General features: G+C 38.0%; 1 protein-coding gene across 10 annotated transcripts in view; it reads left to right on the forward strand.

Moving 5' to 3' along the window:
- Positions 1-17646, forward strand: part of BTRC (beta-transducin repeat containing E3 ubiquitin protein ligase) — a 126952-nt gene that overhangs the window by 10894 nt on the left and 98412 nt on the right. For 6 of the 10 annotated variants that reach the window (XM_032115511.1, XM_032115516.1, XM_032115515.1 and 3 more), the window contains exon 2: positions 8397-8465. The exons of 3 other annotated variants lie outside the window; for them this stretch is intronic. In XM_032115511.1, coding sequence (XP_031971402.1) covers positions 8397-8465 — 69 coding nt within the window. Of the gene's footprint in view, positions 1-4427; positions 4472-8396; positions 8466-17646 lie in introns of those variants that run through there. One more of the 10 variants, XM_032115512.1, reaches the window with a different exon arrangement.

A 17646-nucleotide genomic window follows, 5' to 3' on the forward strand; every position in this document is an offset into this window, starting at 1 on the left:
ACTGGACTGTATGCTGACTCGAAAAGAGTCTGAACGTTTCCATGCTTGCCCATACAGCAACCAGAACAGTGTCTAGTTGTTTCAGAGAAAAATGGTCTATCATGAAAGTCCGTCATACAATGTAGTCAGTCTCCCTTTCTACATACATCATTTGTAATTTATTGTGAGAGCAATGCAGAATGGAGCAGTGTTTATGTGGGAGTTGCTTTTAGTTTATGGGTAGTTGGCCTTGAATTCTGTCTATTAGGAAGATGTTGGCAATTCTCCAGGGGGGTTGTTCATTGGGTCTGCTCAATGCCCTTCCTTCTTATATGCCAAAACTCTCAGCATGATTGAGAAATGCAGCCAGCTGTCATTCATCTCCTGCAAATTAGAACAATGAGAAGGGGGTGTAGTCTCAAGAAACGGTGGATCAATCTTGTTTTAGAAGATGAGTCTTGGAGGCATCTCAACAGAAAGAAATCCAAATAATGTTAACAGCCTCTTCAAATATGACAGAAGGTGTTTCCTGTTGCTAATATATTCAAAAAGACAAACATCTACATTCCCTTTTCTTTTGGTAACTTTTTTCTTTCTGTTTTTCCTTCTCTTGACTAGGGTGACTCCGGTGAAGTGTATTGCTCTAGTACTTTGTTACAGCTGTTGTTATAAGCAAGCATAAATACCCTGCAAGTTTTTTGCTGACAAGAAAATATTCCTGTATATCTATAATCTCACTGACCTTAAAATAAGAATTTAGGCAGAGATGATACAGGCCCCGTCAGTGAGAAGACACATCTCTGTGTTGGATCTGAATAGGTCTTGTGGAGCATGGGTTCAAGTCTGATATTGGCAGCCAATGTACTCTCTAAAGCTTTTACAAGCTACTGAAAGCAGTAGCTAAGTGGAATTCTCTTTGCTGTGCCATTACAGAGCTATTCCAAATTTGACTACTATGAAAGTCAGAATCCTAGTTCTTATTTTACTGCTTAACTCCATTCATGGCTAAGTCATTCTCATCTGTTCATATGCCAATGTCCTTGAGCTTAAATAGCTCTCCATGTTCCCCTGTGTTCATCTGCAGATATTTGTGAAGAGTAATCATAGTCTGCTCTGAGCTGGATTTGGTCAGGCTAAATCAGAATTTTTAAATTTATTTTTCCTTGTATTGTAAGACATTTCCTGGAACTTTTGATCATCTTAGTAGACCTTTTTAAACAGCTTCAAAATTAGATTAGTCTCCCTAAAATATGAATGACCAGAGCTATATAGAACATTCCAGGAAATACTTCACGGATTCCTTCTACTAAAGCAGTAATCCTAATTCCTCTCTTCTGGAATTTTTTACTTTATACAATCTCTTGGTAGTAGTATTTGCCATTTCCATGGCCACATCTTATGGGTGAGCCATCATTATCTAATGAGTAACATATCCCAGGGCCTCTTTCCCTCTTCTCAGATACCAAGTTCCTAATTTATAATGGAAATAATGTAACTTTTTGATTTATATGCATCATATGTCAGTTCTGTTACCAAATCTTCAAGATGCTTTGTCCTATATATTTATGATGCCTCTTTAATTTCATTAGCACATCAGAAATTCTTGGGGTTTTTTAGCCATCAGTGAGATGATTTAACTTCAATTTCAAGAGTAATAATAGATTTCAAAAAGGATCATTCTCTGTACAGCTTGGTGGTTCCTTATTCAAAATTGCCTGTGATGCTCTACAGTTTTTAGTTTCTTAGCCTCCTTTTAACTCTGGTATTAATCCTAATCCTCTTCATTTTAACTAGTAACTTCCTACATGTTCTCTATCGAATGCTTAACTACTTCTAATTTGTCTGGACTTCAGTGATCTTCTTAAAGAAGAAGATTGGGTTAGTCTAGCGCTAATTCTCATTTGTTCTAAATTGGGAGCAGATTTTCTTAGCGTCCCATGGTGACTGTTTCATTTTGGCAAGAGTTACCAGTACTCAGTCTCAGTAGATTTCCTTTCTTGGGAGGGGGGACATACTGTTTGTCTGTGTGTGTTTTGGTTTTTTCTTTTTTGGCCAGCCATTTCTGCAACATTTTAGATTCATTCTGGTTAGAATTACAGATGGTTGTCCTGCATGAGGTTGCTACCAGGGGCTGCCCATTAGGTGTCTTCAGCTGATGCTGTTGCCCCTGCTTCATTCGGGCATTGTGGTCCTCCAAGACAGCAGGTGATGCTTTGGTGTTTCTTGGTTGAAGGAGGAGTTTGCTCTAGTTAAGCCAAGCAAAGTAACATTTACATCCTATGCCAGGAGTTGAGAACTGTCATGGAGCTGAACTTGGTACAGAGTATTTATATAAGGAAAAGAAATTTAATATATTTTGGTAAGTTCTTGAGGCAATTAGTTACGGATTCCATGTTACTTCTGATGGGTGAAAAGGTCCTGCATTGTAATTGTAGCAGAGTGCTTTGTAAGGGAAATGTATTGGGACAGAATGGCCGTTCCTGCAAAAAGGGAGTGTTTTGTTTACTTTATTGAACAGGAAAATGTTTGGCTAGTGCTGGAGCCTGCTCAGAAGACAAGAGCTCTGTAGCTAAGCAGAAAATGTGGTTGAGTGCTGGAGTCTGCTCTTGAAAGTGTTTCCTTCTCTTTAGAAAATAAATGGTATTCCTTTTACAAATTTGTCTGCTTGATGTGTGAACTGCAGATTTCCTTCCAGGATAGTTGGCACAGGCCTGTAACCCATCTCTGCTGCATGCTTTTTTGTCTGCTGCCTAAAATTCAGCAGGAGATCAGGAAGGTGAAAGTTAACACTGTATGTTCTTATGCTCATTATGGAGATTAAGTTTGGAAAACTACAATTTGGTTTACCTTGGCTGTATATATATTTTTTTTAAGTACAGGACTTTCTATTCCAGATACTCTGAATTTCAGTGAAAAATTAGAATCCAAGTGAACTTTCTGGACTTACAAAAAAGAGACAAGATACATGGAAGGCAGGAGCTTCATTTTGTTGATCTCTGAACAAGCTCCCAGCTGCTGTTTTATACATAATGCTTGCACTGTGAATGTCACTGTTCTTATTGGATACTTACCTGGCACAAATTCAGAAAGTAGCATGAGAAATGGTCTTCACCACAGATCTTGCAGTCTTAAAGGAGGCTGGATATAGCACTTGAATTTCATACTTAAAATATCAAATGGTTGTTAAATCAAGCATGGGCACAAAGAGGATCTCCACACCACTACAGCAAGCGTGTTTGTGGATCTTGCTGTTACTTTGTTCAGACATTAATGGAGTGCTGTCATGGATCTCCATTTGGTTTTCAATACTGTAGCTTAGTATTCTTGTGAGCCCTAAAGAAGGTATCCAGGTGTTTCATGTTACAAAAGTAGTTTACCTGGTTGCTGCTGCTCTTGCAGGATATAAAAAAACCTTGCATCTATTTATCTGTCAAGGAGTATAAATAGACACTCTCCAGTGGGAGTTGGTTTTGAGCAGATCTCAGTCGACGAACTGAGGCAGATTCATTAAAGAACTGGAGTAGCCATGTTCACCACGTGCGGTGAACTCATTAAGGTCGCAGGCAGTCAGAACCTACTGTTTGAGAGCACTGTGTCCTTCTGAAGGAGTTTGTATCAAACTGTGAGACCTGACAGTCAGCTGACTTAGTGTTTGTTCATTCTTTCCACAAAATCTCACAAAGGGCACACTTAAATATTGGCAACTTATGGGTTTAGGATCAGAGAGCTCATGGGTTTTTCTCCAAATAGCAGTGCAAAATAGCAAATTGTGTGTTTGGTTTTGTTGAACTGGAATCCACAGATCTAACTGTGCCTTATTTTGAGTATTGCTTTGGGCAATAGAGTCAGGGATCTGTTTGGGCCATGAAGTTGTATATTCTGTAATAGGAATTCAGTTTATTGCTGTAATGGATGCAAACTCATTACAAGTTCTAGGCCACAGGGGATACTTTCCTTTGCTGTGGAAGTCATCTCAACCGGACAATCTTCAGTGCAACTGGCCATGCCCTTCCATGTCAGTGACTGACAGATCTAATTCTGCTTTTGTAGCCGAGAGCCTGTTAGTTAATGGAGTCGTGAATATTGTTACTCAGAGGCAACCTTCAGAGTATTAAAATGCATTATTCCTGTTCTTCACTTGATATTTATCAAACAAGGTGTTATGTCTAATGAATTCAATGCTATTGTCAAATAAATACGGTGTGTGGATCATGACTTAAAAGAAATGGTAATATAAGTAGCTTCATTATTGCTTTGCAGTGACGGAGAGAGATGGGTTTAGTTATCTTGTTTAAATCCTATGTGATTGAAACCCAGAGTGAATGTCTTCTCTGAGGGAACAGCAAGCATTATGGGTGATATGATCAGATTAATAAGATCCTTAGTACATATATATTTCATACAGGTCTTAACTTTTTTCCCCCCCTTCCTTTCTTCTTACATGGAAGCAGATGAAATGCAGAAGCAGCAGTACTGCCTTGGAAGTACCATAGTAGGTTTCCTTTTATAATTATCATTCTTGACATATTTATCCTTTCTTATGGAAGTGACGATGCAGATATTTAAGAACCCTTCTTGCACAGAAAAGCCCAATTTCCACTCAGTACTTAATTAGCACTTGTTTATGACACAGCATCTGATTTGATTTTCGAAACAAATTGCACAGTAAAGAGGCTGATATTTAAACTGTATAGTAACCACAGCTCCAGCTGTGACTCAAATCTTGTAAGCCTTCAGGGGTTGTGTTTAGGCTTAGAAAATAGGAACTCAGGCCTGTAATTAAATGTCCTCTGAAAATCAGCCTTTGTAGAGAAGTGGAGAGGGTACCACTGAATTTTAAATTACTGACTTGTTCTCAAGAATCATTCTGTTGTTCTGGGCCTTGCTAGGGAGTGCAGAAAGCAAATGGATTAAAAATGGAAGAGTAGATTACTAAAGGAAAAAAAATCAGAGGTAGCAGACAAAGAGATGAGCAAAGTAAGCTATTTTGGCTTCCCAGGTTATAGACAGATGCAATATATATAATAATTTTAATATATGGCTAATGTATCAATAACAAGTTCTGTGGACATCAGAAAGACTAGAGGGAGAGTAAAGATTTCATACAGAGTAAAACTGCGTTTCAGGACTGTGAGTAAGTTGCTGATGGTTGTGGAATAAGACATCTGTGGTGATGGAAGGCTCATTTTTAAAGCAAGGCCTCAATAATTAACATGAATGTCTTGGGAAAGGAAGTAGAATAGGTTATATTATAAAGTAGTCACTCACCTAGATCAAAATGTGAAATATTCACAAAATAGCTTGATGGAAATTAGCAGTTAGAGAGCTTTCAGAGTTAGTTTTTGAGGAATGCAATCACTGTTGATGCTATTGAAAAAGAGAGCAAAATTCCCCTAGCAGCCTGACTTCTAGTCATGGAAAATACTGGAGCAGATGCTAAGAGAAAATACTGTGCTTATGAATGGTATTGAACCATGAGCATAAACGATGTGTGCTCATGAAAATACAAAAATGAGTAGGTCTTGCTGGGCAATGAATTGTATTGCTGGTGGAATTGCTTTGAATGGATCATAATCATGAAGATTTTAATGTTGATTGATAAATTAATACAGCTTTCAAACAAGATGCTTTACTGGGTCCCACATCTTTTTAAGGCTGGGGGGAAGAGAGAATTTTTTTTTTCTTTAATTGACAGTCCTCTTATAGTCCTGTCTGCTGTCATTGGGACACTGCAATTCAGAATATTTTAACCGGATGTACTACTTTAATTGCCTCTCTCTGCTGAAGAATGCATTCCTAGGGGTCATTACAGTGTGCCTTGGAGAACCAGAGAAATTCAGAATTTAGGAGACTGATGATTGGCTAAACTTTTACAACCAATCTGAGAAATTTTAATTAAATGATGCTTTTCTATTGTGCTTATTTTGACGTGAATAGGGGCTCACCTGTGCAAATATCCTACTTTAATGGCATAAGCAGCAGTATGTGGGTAATTACACCCATACCTCATACTGGTAAACTTTACTTCCCTTCTATTTAGTTTCATATCTTCTTAGATGAGAGTAGGTTTAGCAAATGTAGAGAAGACATACCTCATTGAGAGGATTTTGCAAATACAGTATTGAGGGATGAGTGATGGGTCTTAGTTTCTCCTATTTTTTTATGTTTCACCTGTCAGCATTGAAAAATAATTTGAGTTTACAGTAGCTGCTAATCTGCCGAAAGTCCTGATTGCTTTTATTACAATACTCAAGCAACTTTACTTTCAAGTCACAAAAAATTGTGCCGGTAAGAGTTGTCTAAATAGAAATACAGTGTTATCTTTAGTACTGGAAACACTTCTGCTTAAGAGTAACCCTGTTGATGGCAACAGATCAGTTAATACACTTATATATTTGCAGGACCAGAGTCTTCATATGAAATGGTTTAAGTCAGTGTCTCAAATCAGTTATTCAGACTGCCCTGGACTGATGGGCTGGCAAATGTTAAGCAGCCTGCTGGTCCAAAGAGTTTGAGTGTTATCCTTTAATTTGTAGGTTAAGTGACAGAAACAGAAAGAAATGAAGTAATTTTTTGCAATTTGTTTTGCGAACTTGGGCACATCTGAGACTGGTATTCAGGTCTCTCTGCTTCTGACACTGTGATTTCAAAATTTATTTCTGCTTGTTTATGAGGACTTCTTTTTTTTCCTGGGTAGATACATACTGGGCTGTGCTACTTTAAAAAAAGCAACTGAAGCACTTGAGCCAGAAGTACAATGTGTGTTTCTGTAGTGTTCTTGCTAGATATGCAGCACTTCATATAGTTTCTTGCATTTTCAAAGCACATAGAAATGGCAAGAGCTCCTCTCAGCAAACTTGTGAGGTGGGTTAAATGAGTGTTGTCCTCATTTTACAGTTGTAGAGAGACTAACCACCCATGACGTTAGTGCTGAAGGAAGGATTAGGTCTTGGAGGGTGATGCTTCTAGCTGTGTGAGAAGTCTCCTAAAACGTAGTTTGTTAATGTGTTAAGCATTGCAAGTCCAAACACAGCAGGTGAATGCAGTAACCAGATATACTTGACTTTAATTTATCAGCACAATGGTGGTTATTAAAATTCATGTTCAACTGAGATCATTGGCTAGGACACCAGGGCATAATCTTACTACTACTTTGAAAGATTTAGGAGGATTTAAATTCAAACTGGAGAGAAGCAAAAATAACAAGTGCTCAAAGTATACTGTAAAATCCTGAGTGTGTACCTCTCTTTAGAGGCAAGATTTTAGTCTGTTCTAGTTCTTACTTTATTTTCAAATTCCAAGGCTGGACTACCCACCATAGGTGTGAAGGTTCATCATTCAGCCGTAATACATTTTTTCTCTCCAACAAATTGTGGTTTTTGGTGTTACTAGTACCAAAGTGGATGCAGTTTGTACAGACTAAATATTGTGTCGACTCAAGAACAAGTGAGAGTAAACTAACTTTCAGTAGAGCCATTCTGAAAATGAGAAAGCTTTTTCCAGCCTTTCCTTTCTGATTTGGAGGGGAAGTACTGTGAGTTAAGAACGGGATTGTGAAGTAGTTTCCAGGAGTAAGAAACATCTCTGGACTTGATGTTTGCAGATGTCCTGACTGATCTCGTTGCTTAGATGTGATTTTAATTTCTAAGCATCTCCTTTTTTTGTGGAGAGGGGGAGCACTTGAATCCACTTGAATGTGGGAGTATCTTTGAACTACAAATAAATGTCATGCCAGGCGGTGCTTTGGGTTTTGTTGCGTACTTTTTCCTAGCTGTAAGTTATGCTGTATGTGTTTTGTGCTTCTAGAGCAATTGGATGTCTTGTCTTTTCTTCAACCCAATAAAGCATGAAAACAGTAAGTGGGGGGGAGATTACGTTTGTCTGTCGATTTGAGGCATAATTTATGGCTGTGTGTGAGTATAATTTCCTGTTGTCCTGCTATTAAAGCTGCTCCTCTTCAGGAATTTTCTGTTCTCTTCATGTTGTCCAGTGTCTGGTCTGACCACGTTGAGGATGGTGACTGTGAAAACACTCATAGCTTGACTACTGCTGTTTTGACACCATTTGCTTTTTATGTAGTGTCAAAAGCATTAGTGACCATTAGTCTTTGCTATTGCACCCACCACAGAGGCTGTGCTTATCCAAGTGCATTTTTGTGGAAATTAAAAAAAATACATATATATATATATACTGAACTGAAATGTAAAATGGTGAAAAACATAAAAATGGTGACTTTATTAAAAAAGTGTTCTTAAAGCAGCTGATATCAGAGCAGTAAACAAGAACTAATCTGGGGACTAAACCTTCATATGTGGCTTAAAAAGATCTGCATTGTTTAAAATGCTCCAGAATTTAGCCTTAGGTTAGCTAGGTCCCAGTGTAAAAGGAGGTCTCTCTTTATGTCTATTCTCTCCTAGCCCCGAATACACATGCCAAAAGATGGATTCCAACTTATATCTTCTGGATACCAAGCATGGCTAAAGCAGGTTGGACTGTATTATTGTTATTCATCTCATGTGAGGGACCGTGTTGGACACCTGTGCTTGTCTCATTAGTGAAGTACATAAATGAGGGTGTAATGAAGTTATAGTGCCATGTTAGCTGATACCCCTCATAGCCATCACTGTTTTGTGTTTATGCATGCTGTGTTTGTATAACATTTTCTCACCAGTCTGATGAATGTGCACTTCCTGTAAATAAAAGTTCAAAATGCAGTCACCTGGAAGCGAAGAGGGTCAGAGTCTGAAAACAAATCTACAACAACAGCTTGAATTACAGAATTAAAATGGGCCTTCAAACACAAAGCTGCATGGTGGTGGTGCTGGTAATAATGGGGAGGCCACTGGGTTAAAACTCAAGAGAATTGTGTCTAGCATCTAATTCAGATCTGCCTGGGTGAATCAAGTATGGACACTTACTCACATCACATAACAATTGTGCAGTTTGACACAGTCTGACACTGTGGGGAGTCCCCACTCGGAAGTGGCCTAGTGCTATATTACTCTGGCTATTATTAAAGGCCAGGCTTTAGATGTCTCAGCAGTCTGCCTCTAGCAATTGCTGTCAGCTTTTCACTTTCGTGAGTGAAAAATCCCCCTTCAGAAAGAATAGCTTAATTTACAAATGGCCTGTACAGATCTCTTCTCTGATGAACATACATATATGATGAATCCTGTGTCCTTGAGAATACACGGCTTAAAGTTGCTGGTTTTGTAGAAAGCCAGAATGTGTTGTTATGGCAACAAAAACTGGAAATATGAAAACAGTACAGATAAGCTGCATCCTGTTGTCATGGCAACTGCAGTTGTGAAATGACAAAACATGGTGGTGAAGGGATCTTCAAGGTGATACCGTGAGCCCAACAGAAACAAAGAGCCAAGTCACTTGAGCAGAGTGTGAGAATGAAAAGCTGCAGCAGCATATCCCCTTAAAACATAAGAGCTTCATTGAAGGTGCTAACAGCATGGTTTTGATTGTCTCCAGTCTTGTGTCAGTATCTTACAAGCAGTAAGTAGCTTGCTTGTGCAAGGTGCTTACTGCTGTCAACTTACATTGACTTCTGTGAAACTGAGCAGAGCTTGAACACCTATTAGAAGATGGGCATTGAGTCTAACATTATATTTGCAAACCATTTCTTTGAATGAGTGATGTGCTGCAAAGGTGAAGTGTGCTTTGGAGCTTCTTTCCGAGAGACCATTTCTCTCTCTCTCCTCAAGTCCACACTAGTAAAGGTCAGTTGGGACACTGAAGCTTATGTTTTCTTGATTTAAACTTTGCTGAGCCGGAGGCAGGGTGTCTCAGAGGAATCTCAACTCTGCAATTATTGTCTCACAGAGCTCAAGTTTGTTGACCTGTGGGGCATGGCATCAGTTTCTGTTTCTTATGTGGGTTGGGAGAACAATAGGAAGAGGATCGTGTGGCTGTTCTGTTTTCCTTTTACTTCTGAGGCAAACAGACCAGCCTTATATTACCAGTGCTCTGATGCAGATGGGATATATGGTTTTTGGACTCTGCAAAATACCAAGGGGGTAAAAAGCCTAAAATGCACAGTAAAATTTCCAAGGAGGCTTTAAACTAGGCAACCTCAAATAATAGAAGAACTTGCACTTTTTAAAAAAGATTTTTTTTGTAAGCATGCTTTTCCTTTTGATTTTTAGTTTATTGATATTGGTTCTAGTGTCTATCTCAATCTTCTCACTCCTTGACCCAAGGAAAAGTTATAAACCTGTGCTTGTCATCAGCAGAGACTGTCGTGGAAGTAGCTTTGCTATTCCAATTTCGTGCTGTGATTTCACCACAGGAAGTGTAAGGGTAAGGCAGTTGATAAAAAGGCTGGGAAGAGCTTTCATTAGAAGCAGAGAGGTTAAATTTTTTTGAGGTGAGATTGATTTGGTATAGGATATCTTTCAAAGGTACTACCTGTAGGATTCCTTAACACTATGTATTGAAAAGAAAGCCACTTTTGATGTATGTAAAAGCATAGTCTACATATGCATCCAGATGGAATGGGGGCTGTGCATCAGGTTTATTCTCCTGTTGTCTGTATTTTTAAAAGGATCCTACCTTAATGTTTTTTTTTTCCTCAGCATGGCTGAGTATTGATCTACTGCCAGACTTAGACAAAATGTGAGAAGTATCCCAGTAACACATTGTATTAATGTGGACTAAAAGCAGTTTATATTACAGATGAGGTGGAGGAAGATGGAGTTCTGCAAGACTGGACACATACCATAAATATCCATAAAACTGACGATTTTGTCTAAAACCAGATGCTGTCTGGATTTGCGTATTTTCAGCCTGCTTAGACTGGAGATAATAGTTGAACACTACCTGAGCATGGGTCGCCCACACTGATGCTATTACCCTCTCCCTTTAATGGCAGGTTTTATATTTAATGTTGCTGTGCTGCAATGGAGAGCTATATTGTGTTCTTATGTGGGCTAGAGGAAATACAATACCAATGGCCAGAAATATGTTGCTTTAAGACTGGCATTTGAAGTTGCCTGCACTGTTCTCTTTACTCTAGCTGTTTCCTGTTTATCTTCTACAAAAAGGCAAACACCTGCAGTTGGTTTATTCAGCCTTGATCTTCATTTAAGCTTTTGACTTGCTAGCAGTCTGTATCATCCCATCACCTAGATGTTGACCCTTTGGAGACAAGCCACAATTGACTTCTGAAGGGAGAAAGGGAGGGAATGTTTGTGTATAAATACAGTCAATAGACATGACATTCTAATTCCTGTATTATATGGACACTTCCTATAATTTATGCCAGACTATGAAATTGGGCAAGTTAAGCTAATTAGCTGAAACATTTACAAAACATTATTTTGATTACATAAACGGGGAAGTAAAAGTATCATTTTAAGTGGCTTCTGAAACATGGTAATTCAGAGTTAAAGATAATCCTTCCCTTTTTCATAGTATTGTGAGCAAGTATGCATCACATAGGATATGTAATATAACGCATTCATCTGAGCCTTTCTGCCTCCCACTGTCTTTTTGTAGTAGAATTTTTAAAGCCAAGTTATAAACCTGTAAATGTGTTTTATGCTGGAAATTCTTGGTGATACCTTAACTAGATTGGTACCAGCAAAGGCCAGTATAATCAAAAGAAGGCACTTCAGATATTAATGGTCTGCACTTCAGTCAAGTCAGCTGGAAAAGAGAGTGTAAAAACCAGGACTGTGGTGAAAACAGGATTCTTCTGCTAGAATTGCACTTACCTGAGACAAAAATGCAATGATTCTGGAAATATTTTGGTTTTGTAATTTTGCCATATAGCATCTTTTCCTTAACTTCTAAAGCATCTATTTTCAGTGGATCCATATGCTTTTTAAAATTCAGATGCTAACTCCTTGGGTGGAAAGTCGAAATAAGATTTCTTTCTGCAGTTCATTTATTAATACTTGGCACTCATATAGTACTTTATGTTCTCAAAGTGCTATGCAGACATATCAGTTATCCTTGAAACACTTTTGTAGGTGCATAACAATAACTCTGAGAGATTTTATGGAATTAAATAAAGCTAGAGATGAGGGAAAAATCTAATGAAACTTCCGTTTCATCTCTCCACCAGTGTAGTTTTTTTCTCTGCAGTTTATGGCATGAAAACAGAACTTCTAGAAATATTCCAAGATGAAGAGCTTTCGACATACTCCTTAGGATGCTGTGTTACTCTGCTCAAACTCATGTGGAATGCCTATGTCAAAGAATTACATAATAAGATTTTAAACTGTTTGGAATTGATCAGGCTTTAGACACAGAATTATTGAATCATTAAGTTTGGAAAATACTTCTAAGATCATCAGACATAATGGAGCTTAGTAGCCACTGTGTTTTCTTGCTTACCAAAGAGCCAAGTGCACTTGCTCTTGTAAGATCTCCATTTTAAGCCTTCAGATAGTTTTGTGCTTTAGACCTTGGTGAGCTTGCTCTTAGTGAGTTTGTGTAGGGTTTGTTTTTAGCATTGCCGTCTTTGGTGTTGTTTAAAGGAGCACACACAAGTCTCTGCAAGTTTTGCTCCTTAAGGAAGGGTATGGCACCTGAATCTTAAAGCTCTGCAGCTGCACTGGTTTAAATTTATCAGCTTCATGCATTAAAAAGCTATAATTATGAAAACATTAGTATTGTCTAGTTCCGATGTGATCCATACAAGTTCCCTCAAGCACTTGGCAAATGAGGATCTTGTATACCTTATAGATGGAAGTTGGCCCCTTGCTGGGGCATGTAATTTCTGTTGACTTGGAATCACAGAGGTTGAACTCCAGTAACCACTCTGGGGAAAACATTTCTTCACAAACACTTACCTGAAAGCTGTGATTTGATCCTCCTAGATTCCACTCAGGTAAGTTACAATTTGAATAAACTGAATATGTAAATCCTTTTCCATGTGTCTTATCTTTGATATTTAAAAGTAGTTAGTGAACTGGAATATCTTGTAAAAAGTTACTGTTAGCTAGGGAGTTACCAGAAGATTAGAGAAGAGTTTGCATAATTCGTATGTTAAGGAAAATTTACTGAGCAATTACACGCAAAGTGGGAGGCTGAAGGAAAAGGAACCCTTTACAGCAGTTGGAGCTCAGTGTGCACAGCAAAGCTGGCAGAATGTAGTAACACCCTGAGGGTGAAGGGGAAAACTGCTGCACTGAAGTCAGTCATCTGTACCAGGGTAAGAAGTCCAGTATTACCTATGTTTGGAATCTAGGAAGAGTGTTACAGTTGAATCCTAGTAGCATATTTCACCCACTGATTTGTGAGACCTAATTGTTTAGAAGTCAGACCTTGGTTATCCCAGAAACATATGCTCAGCTTTCCCAAAGTGAAATGTTGGTTTGCTTGATTTGCAGTTCATGAAAAATGGTCCAAGGGTCTTTAATGATATAGCTTTTGTTATGGTGAAACAGGAGCACAAACCACTTTGAATCATCCCTTATGCACTTGTGGAAATGTGACCAAGGTGTCTGAGCATGATAGAAGGTGAGGAACTGTGCAAAGAACTGGTTGTGACAGCAACTGCATCTGGCCCTTCACAATTCTGGTGCAATATGTGCAGCTAGAAGAGCTGACAGTTGGTGGGCTAGTTGAGCTCTGTGAGATCCTTCTCATGGTCACACTCCAAGAATTACTACAGTTGCCTCTTTATGTTTATAAATTAATTTTCTTACTGTGGAAAGACTTTCAAGAAAAATTGCCAGTGACAAAGTCGGAATTATCTGGTTATAGGTGTGGAAAACTAGTCTGAGGTGCAAATTTTAACTGTATGGCTTTGACTATTGGTTTTTTTGTCTTAATTAAGACTTACAGCTTTTAATGTTTTTCTTATTTTCAAATGAAAACAGGCAAAAAACTTCTGGAGAAAGTTATAAAAGTATTAATTTGCTCTGAGACATGCTAGTCTCTTTGGTAAGTTCATAATTGGGCAGAATTTTTTTTTAAATGCATATTCTTGTCTCTCAGGTATATAACTACTTCATAACTGGTAAATCTGTATTCATATGTTAGGGTTTTTAAAGGCATATTATTTACACAATTCACTTGAATGGCTCCTTTGAAAGCTGTGTGGCTCTCTCATGTAATTACGTATTTAGTATGCCTTGTATCCATTGTTGGGATAGGGGGAAAAGAAAAAAAAAAAGCCCCACAAAATCTACTAAAGTAAATAATGAATATTCTCATTCGATTTCGGCAGCATTTTCAGAAGTTGTATTATATACTATTTTTTCAGATAAGAAGAGCTACCAAGGCTAAAAAATGAAATATATATGGCAGGTTTTTTAACTGTGAAAAGTATACAAGATGCACTGGGAGTGTTTTTTTTTTTTTAATACTTATATATATATTTAATCAGAAAACATCTCTCAGAACAGTAGAGGGAAAAATAAGAGATACCTTTTCATTTTTATGTGTATGTGAGAGGTTAAATGAATGAAAAATCACTTTTTAGCCAGAAGTAAATTTCTGGAATTGTTATTAAGTTTCATGAGACCAACATTTGTAATGTAAATAGCAGCTGCCTTATCTGATACGTTTCATGCAATGTGTTGCATTCTGTGGTGACAGGAATAGTGCAGACTGGACACAATGTGAAAGTGATGTATGTTATATTTTTGGCATTGGCTTAGTTAGGTATGTGGCCAAAAAAAGTGTAAGAGGAACTGAGTGAGATGGAAAGGTATTGAGGTTTGTTCTCCCATTTTTTGTGGTATATGATAAAAATAATTCTGAATATTTGGAATCCCAGTAAGATCTGAGCATGTGTTTGATAAAGGATTAAAATTCCTAAGGCACATTTCCTGAGAATTAGATTTTATAGAGCATGCAGGAAACAATAGTGTGAAAGAGACTTTCAGGGAGAATTGTTCTTGCCAGCCATCCCATACTCACTTTCTGAAGTGATAAAAAGGTGGGGAAAGATCTGTCTCCTCATATCAAGCTCACATCTGGTTTATATACTTTTAATACCCTTCAGAGCATCCCTTAATTTTATCTGTTCCAGTTTGGGTGGTAGAATTTCTAGGACCTCTTTTCCCCTCGTCTTGGTTTTTGTAATAGTTAGAAATTGTTATTGGTTTATCTTTAGAGTTCACCTGCATAAGGCACTGGATGCTGTACTAGAAGGGAAATAATTCTGAACTAGGGAAGGACTGAAATAGATGTGGTTAGCATCTGAAATTAATCTTATGTGCAGTAGACCAAATACCAGCCTTTGGGGAAAAAATTGGGTTTCCTCTTTGGCTTTGTCACTAAAGTGTGAAGATGTACAAAAATGTATCAGGCTGCCTGTAAATCAAAGGTGTTTTAAGTGCACAGGTTATCATAAAGTTCAGTACAAGGGTTCATGCAGGGGTAGTAGGTAATACCTCACTATGTTAAAATGTGCCACAATTAAAGACAGTCATTCTGTACTGCTGTGTAATTAATTTCTCTGAAGTGATTATGAAGAAAATATCCTTCAGCTATTGTTTGATTTTCTTTTGGTCATTCTTGTTTTACAGCGAGCTCAGTATAGTAGGTTATGCTTCATAGGTGTACACTATAGTTGTGAACTGTAGTAGTCCAAGAACTTCTTTTTCCCTGTGTAGAGCCACTTAGTTTTACAGGACAAGGTGATATATTTCTGACCTGTAACACAATTTACTAAAACTGTGTTAGTTACCCCTAGTATATTGTATTTGCTGAAGGTCTAGAAGAGAACAAATTTGATAAGAAAAACACAGTCTGAAATGGTAATGTATAATCTTGTAATGCAATAGCAAATAAAGTAAATAACCAATTTTTAGCACTGGCAAAAATTTACCCATTGACTGTGTATTGAAATTTGTCTTTAGGACATCAGATAATTGGAAGAGAGGGTAGACTATTAGAGGCAGAACATCTAATGTAGTCAAAAAATGTTCCTGCAATATAGTTACAAGAATAATTGAATAGGTTAAAATACATCTTCCCTTTAGCTCAGTTACTGTCCACTCAGCTCAGGCAGTGGCTGTGAATGCTTCTAGCCTATTTTAATTCAAAATAAGGCAAACCCATTTTAATCACCAGTGGAGCAGCTGGAACCAGCCTCTGTCAGAAGGAGGGTGCTGGTCTTGTTTGAAACTCTATTCCGTGTATTTATTTAGTGGGAAAATATATTTCAGAGTTCAGGGAGTGGGATTTTAAAATCAGTTGGAAAGAGAAATTGGGTTTTTCGTCAAATAATTCCCTATTTTATGCCACTCAATGTGTATTAAAGATACTTAGCTTTTCTAAATAAAAAGCTATGCATCTCTGGGCCTGAAGGTTGTGCAGATATCCGAAGCATTAATGCAACTGGGAGTTAGGAAAGTAAAGAGATTACTGCATCCTGGCCCAGTACTTAGCAAGCAATACCAGCATTCCCATTTGGCTCTAGTCCAAGCGCTGTGCCGCTGTATCTTTGTTTTGATGAATCGATGTAGATTGACTTGGGTTCAGGAGAGGATTTTTGTCAGTCAGCTTTCAAGTCATGAACATTGAGGCCAGTCCCTTGTTTGTGGAGCTGACAGTACAAAAGTGAGTGTTTGACATGTGGCTTGCTCAGTTCGAGGGGATGGAGGCTGTTGAGATTTTTCAGAGACCAGGCTCTAAATGAAGTTGTTCTGTTGGGTCACTCATCTGATTTACACACAAGCTGTTTCTATTGAAGCACCTGGGGCCTTTTGTTCAGGCTTGTGAATAAGCCTCTTTCAGTCACCAACAGTAATTTAGCGTCTCTGCTTCCTTCAATAGGTAAAAAGGCAAGTACAGGAATGACATTTCCTTCCACACTGTGCAACTTCACACTTATATTTTTATGATAGGTAACAGAATTGTATCACTAATGTAGATTTTGTTATATGCTGGAACAGATTCAGAAATCATCTAAGGTGTTGGTAGTTGTTTACTTCACACTTCCTAATTCTGGAACAATACTAAGTGGCAGGACTGCATGGGTGAGGAATGATATCCTCTGCTGGACAGAGAGCTCTGCAGAATAGCCCTTCAATGCTTTCCTTTGTTATTGTGGCAATTTTAGAGGAAGACATTTCATCACCTTCTAAGTTCCCTGGCACAATAGAGTGCCCTACCTGCAGACTAATGACTCTGATGTGAGCCGTAATCTCACGTAAACTTTGAGTCAACTTAAGCTTGCCCTTCCACTGGCAGAGTGCTCCTCATTTTTCCTGCCTCTGTACCTTTCCATGCTTCAGTCAGTACAAATACTTAAAGTAACTTCTTTTTTTTTTTTCTTGTCAGTCAGTTTTAATGGCAATCAGTTCTTTGAGTTCATTACCACAGCATAAAAACTTGAGCCAGCCCAAAGGATGGGAAAGCTTGAGAATATGGAATAAATGATAGCTGCAAGTCTTGGATAACTCTGTATGAAAAAAAAAATAAAATCATCCCCTGTTTATTTGGTAGTATGTTATGAATCCTGGGATGGCTAGTGGTAAGCAGCTGATGCTTACCTAGTGAATTTACTCTGCATCATCAGAGGCACCATGTAGCGAATCTCCTGTTACTGTGACATTCTTGGAGAATAATAAATAGCTTTGATTTAAGTAAATTAAACTGGTGAAATGCTTAACCATGGATGTCCATTTCATATATGAATATTTTTTTTAAAAAAGTGATTGTCACAACAGCTTTCAGTAGCTGTAGTGATAC

Source organism: Corvus moneduloides, chromosome 8, assembly GCF_009650955.1.
Source record: "Corvus moneduloides isolate bCorMon1 chromosome 8, bCorMon1.pri, whole genome shotgun sequence".
Taxonomy (NCBI): Eukaryota; Metazoa; Chordata; class Aves; order Passeriformes; family Corvidae; genus Corvus; species Corvus moneduloides.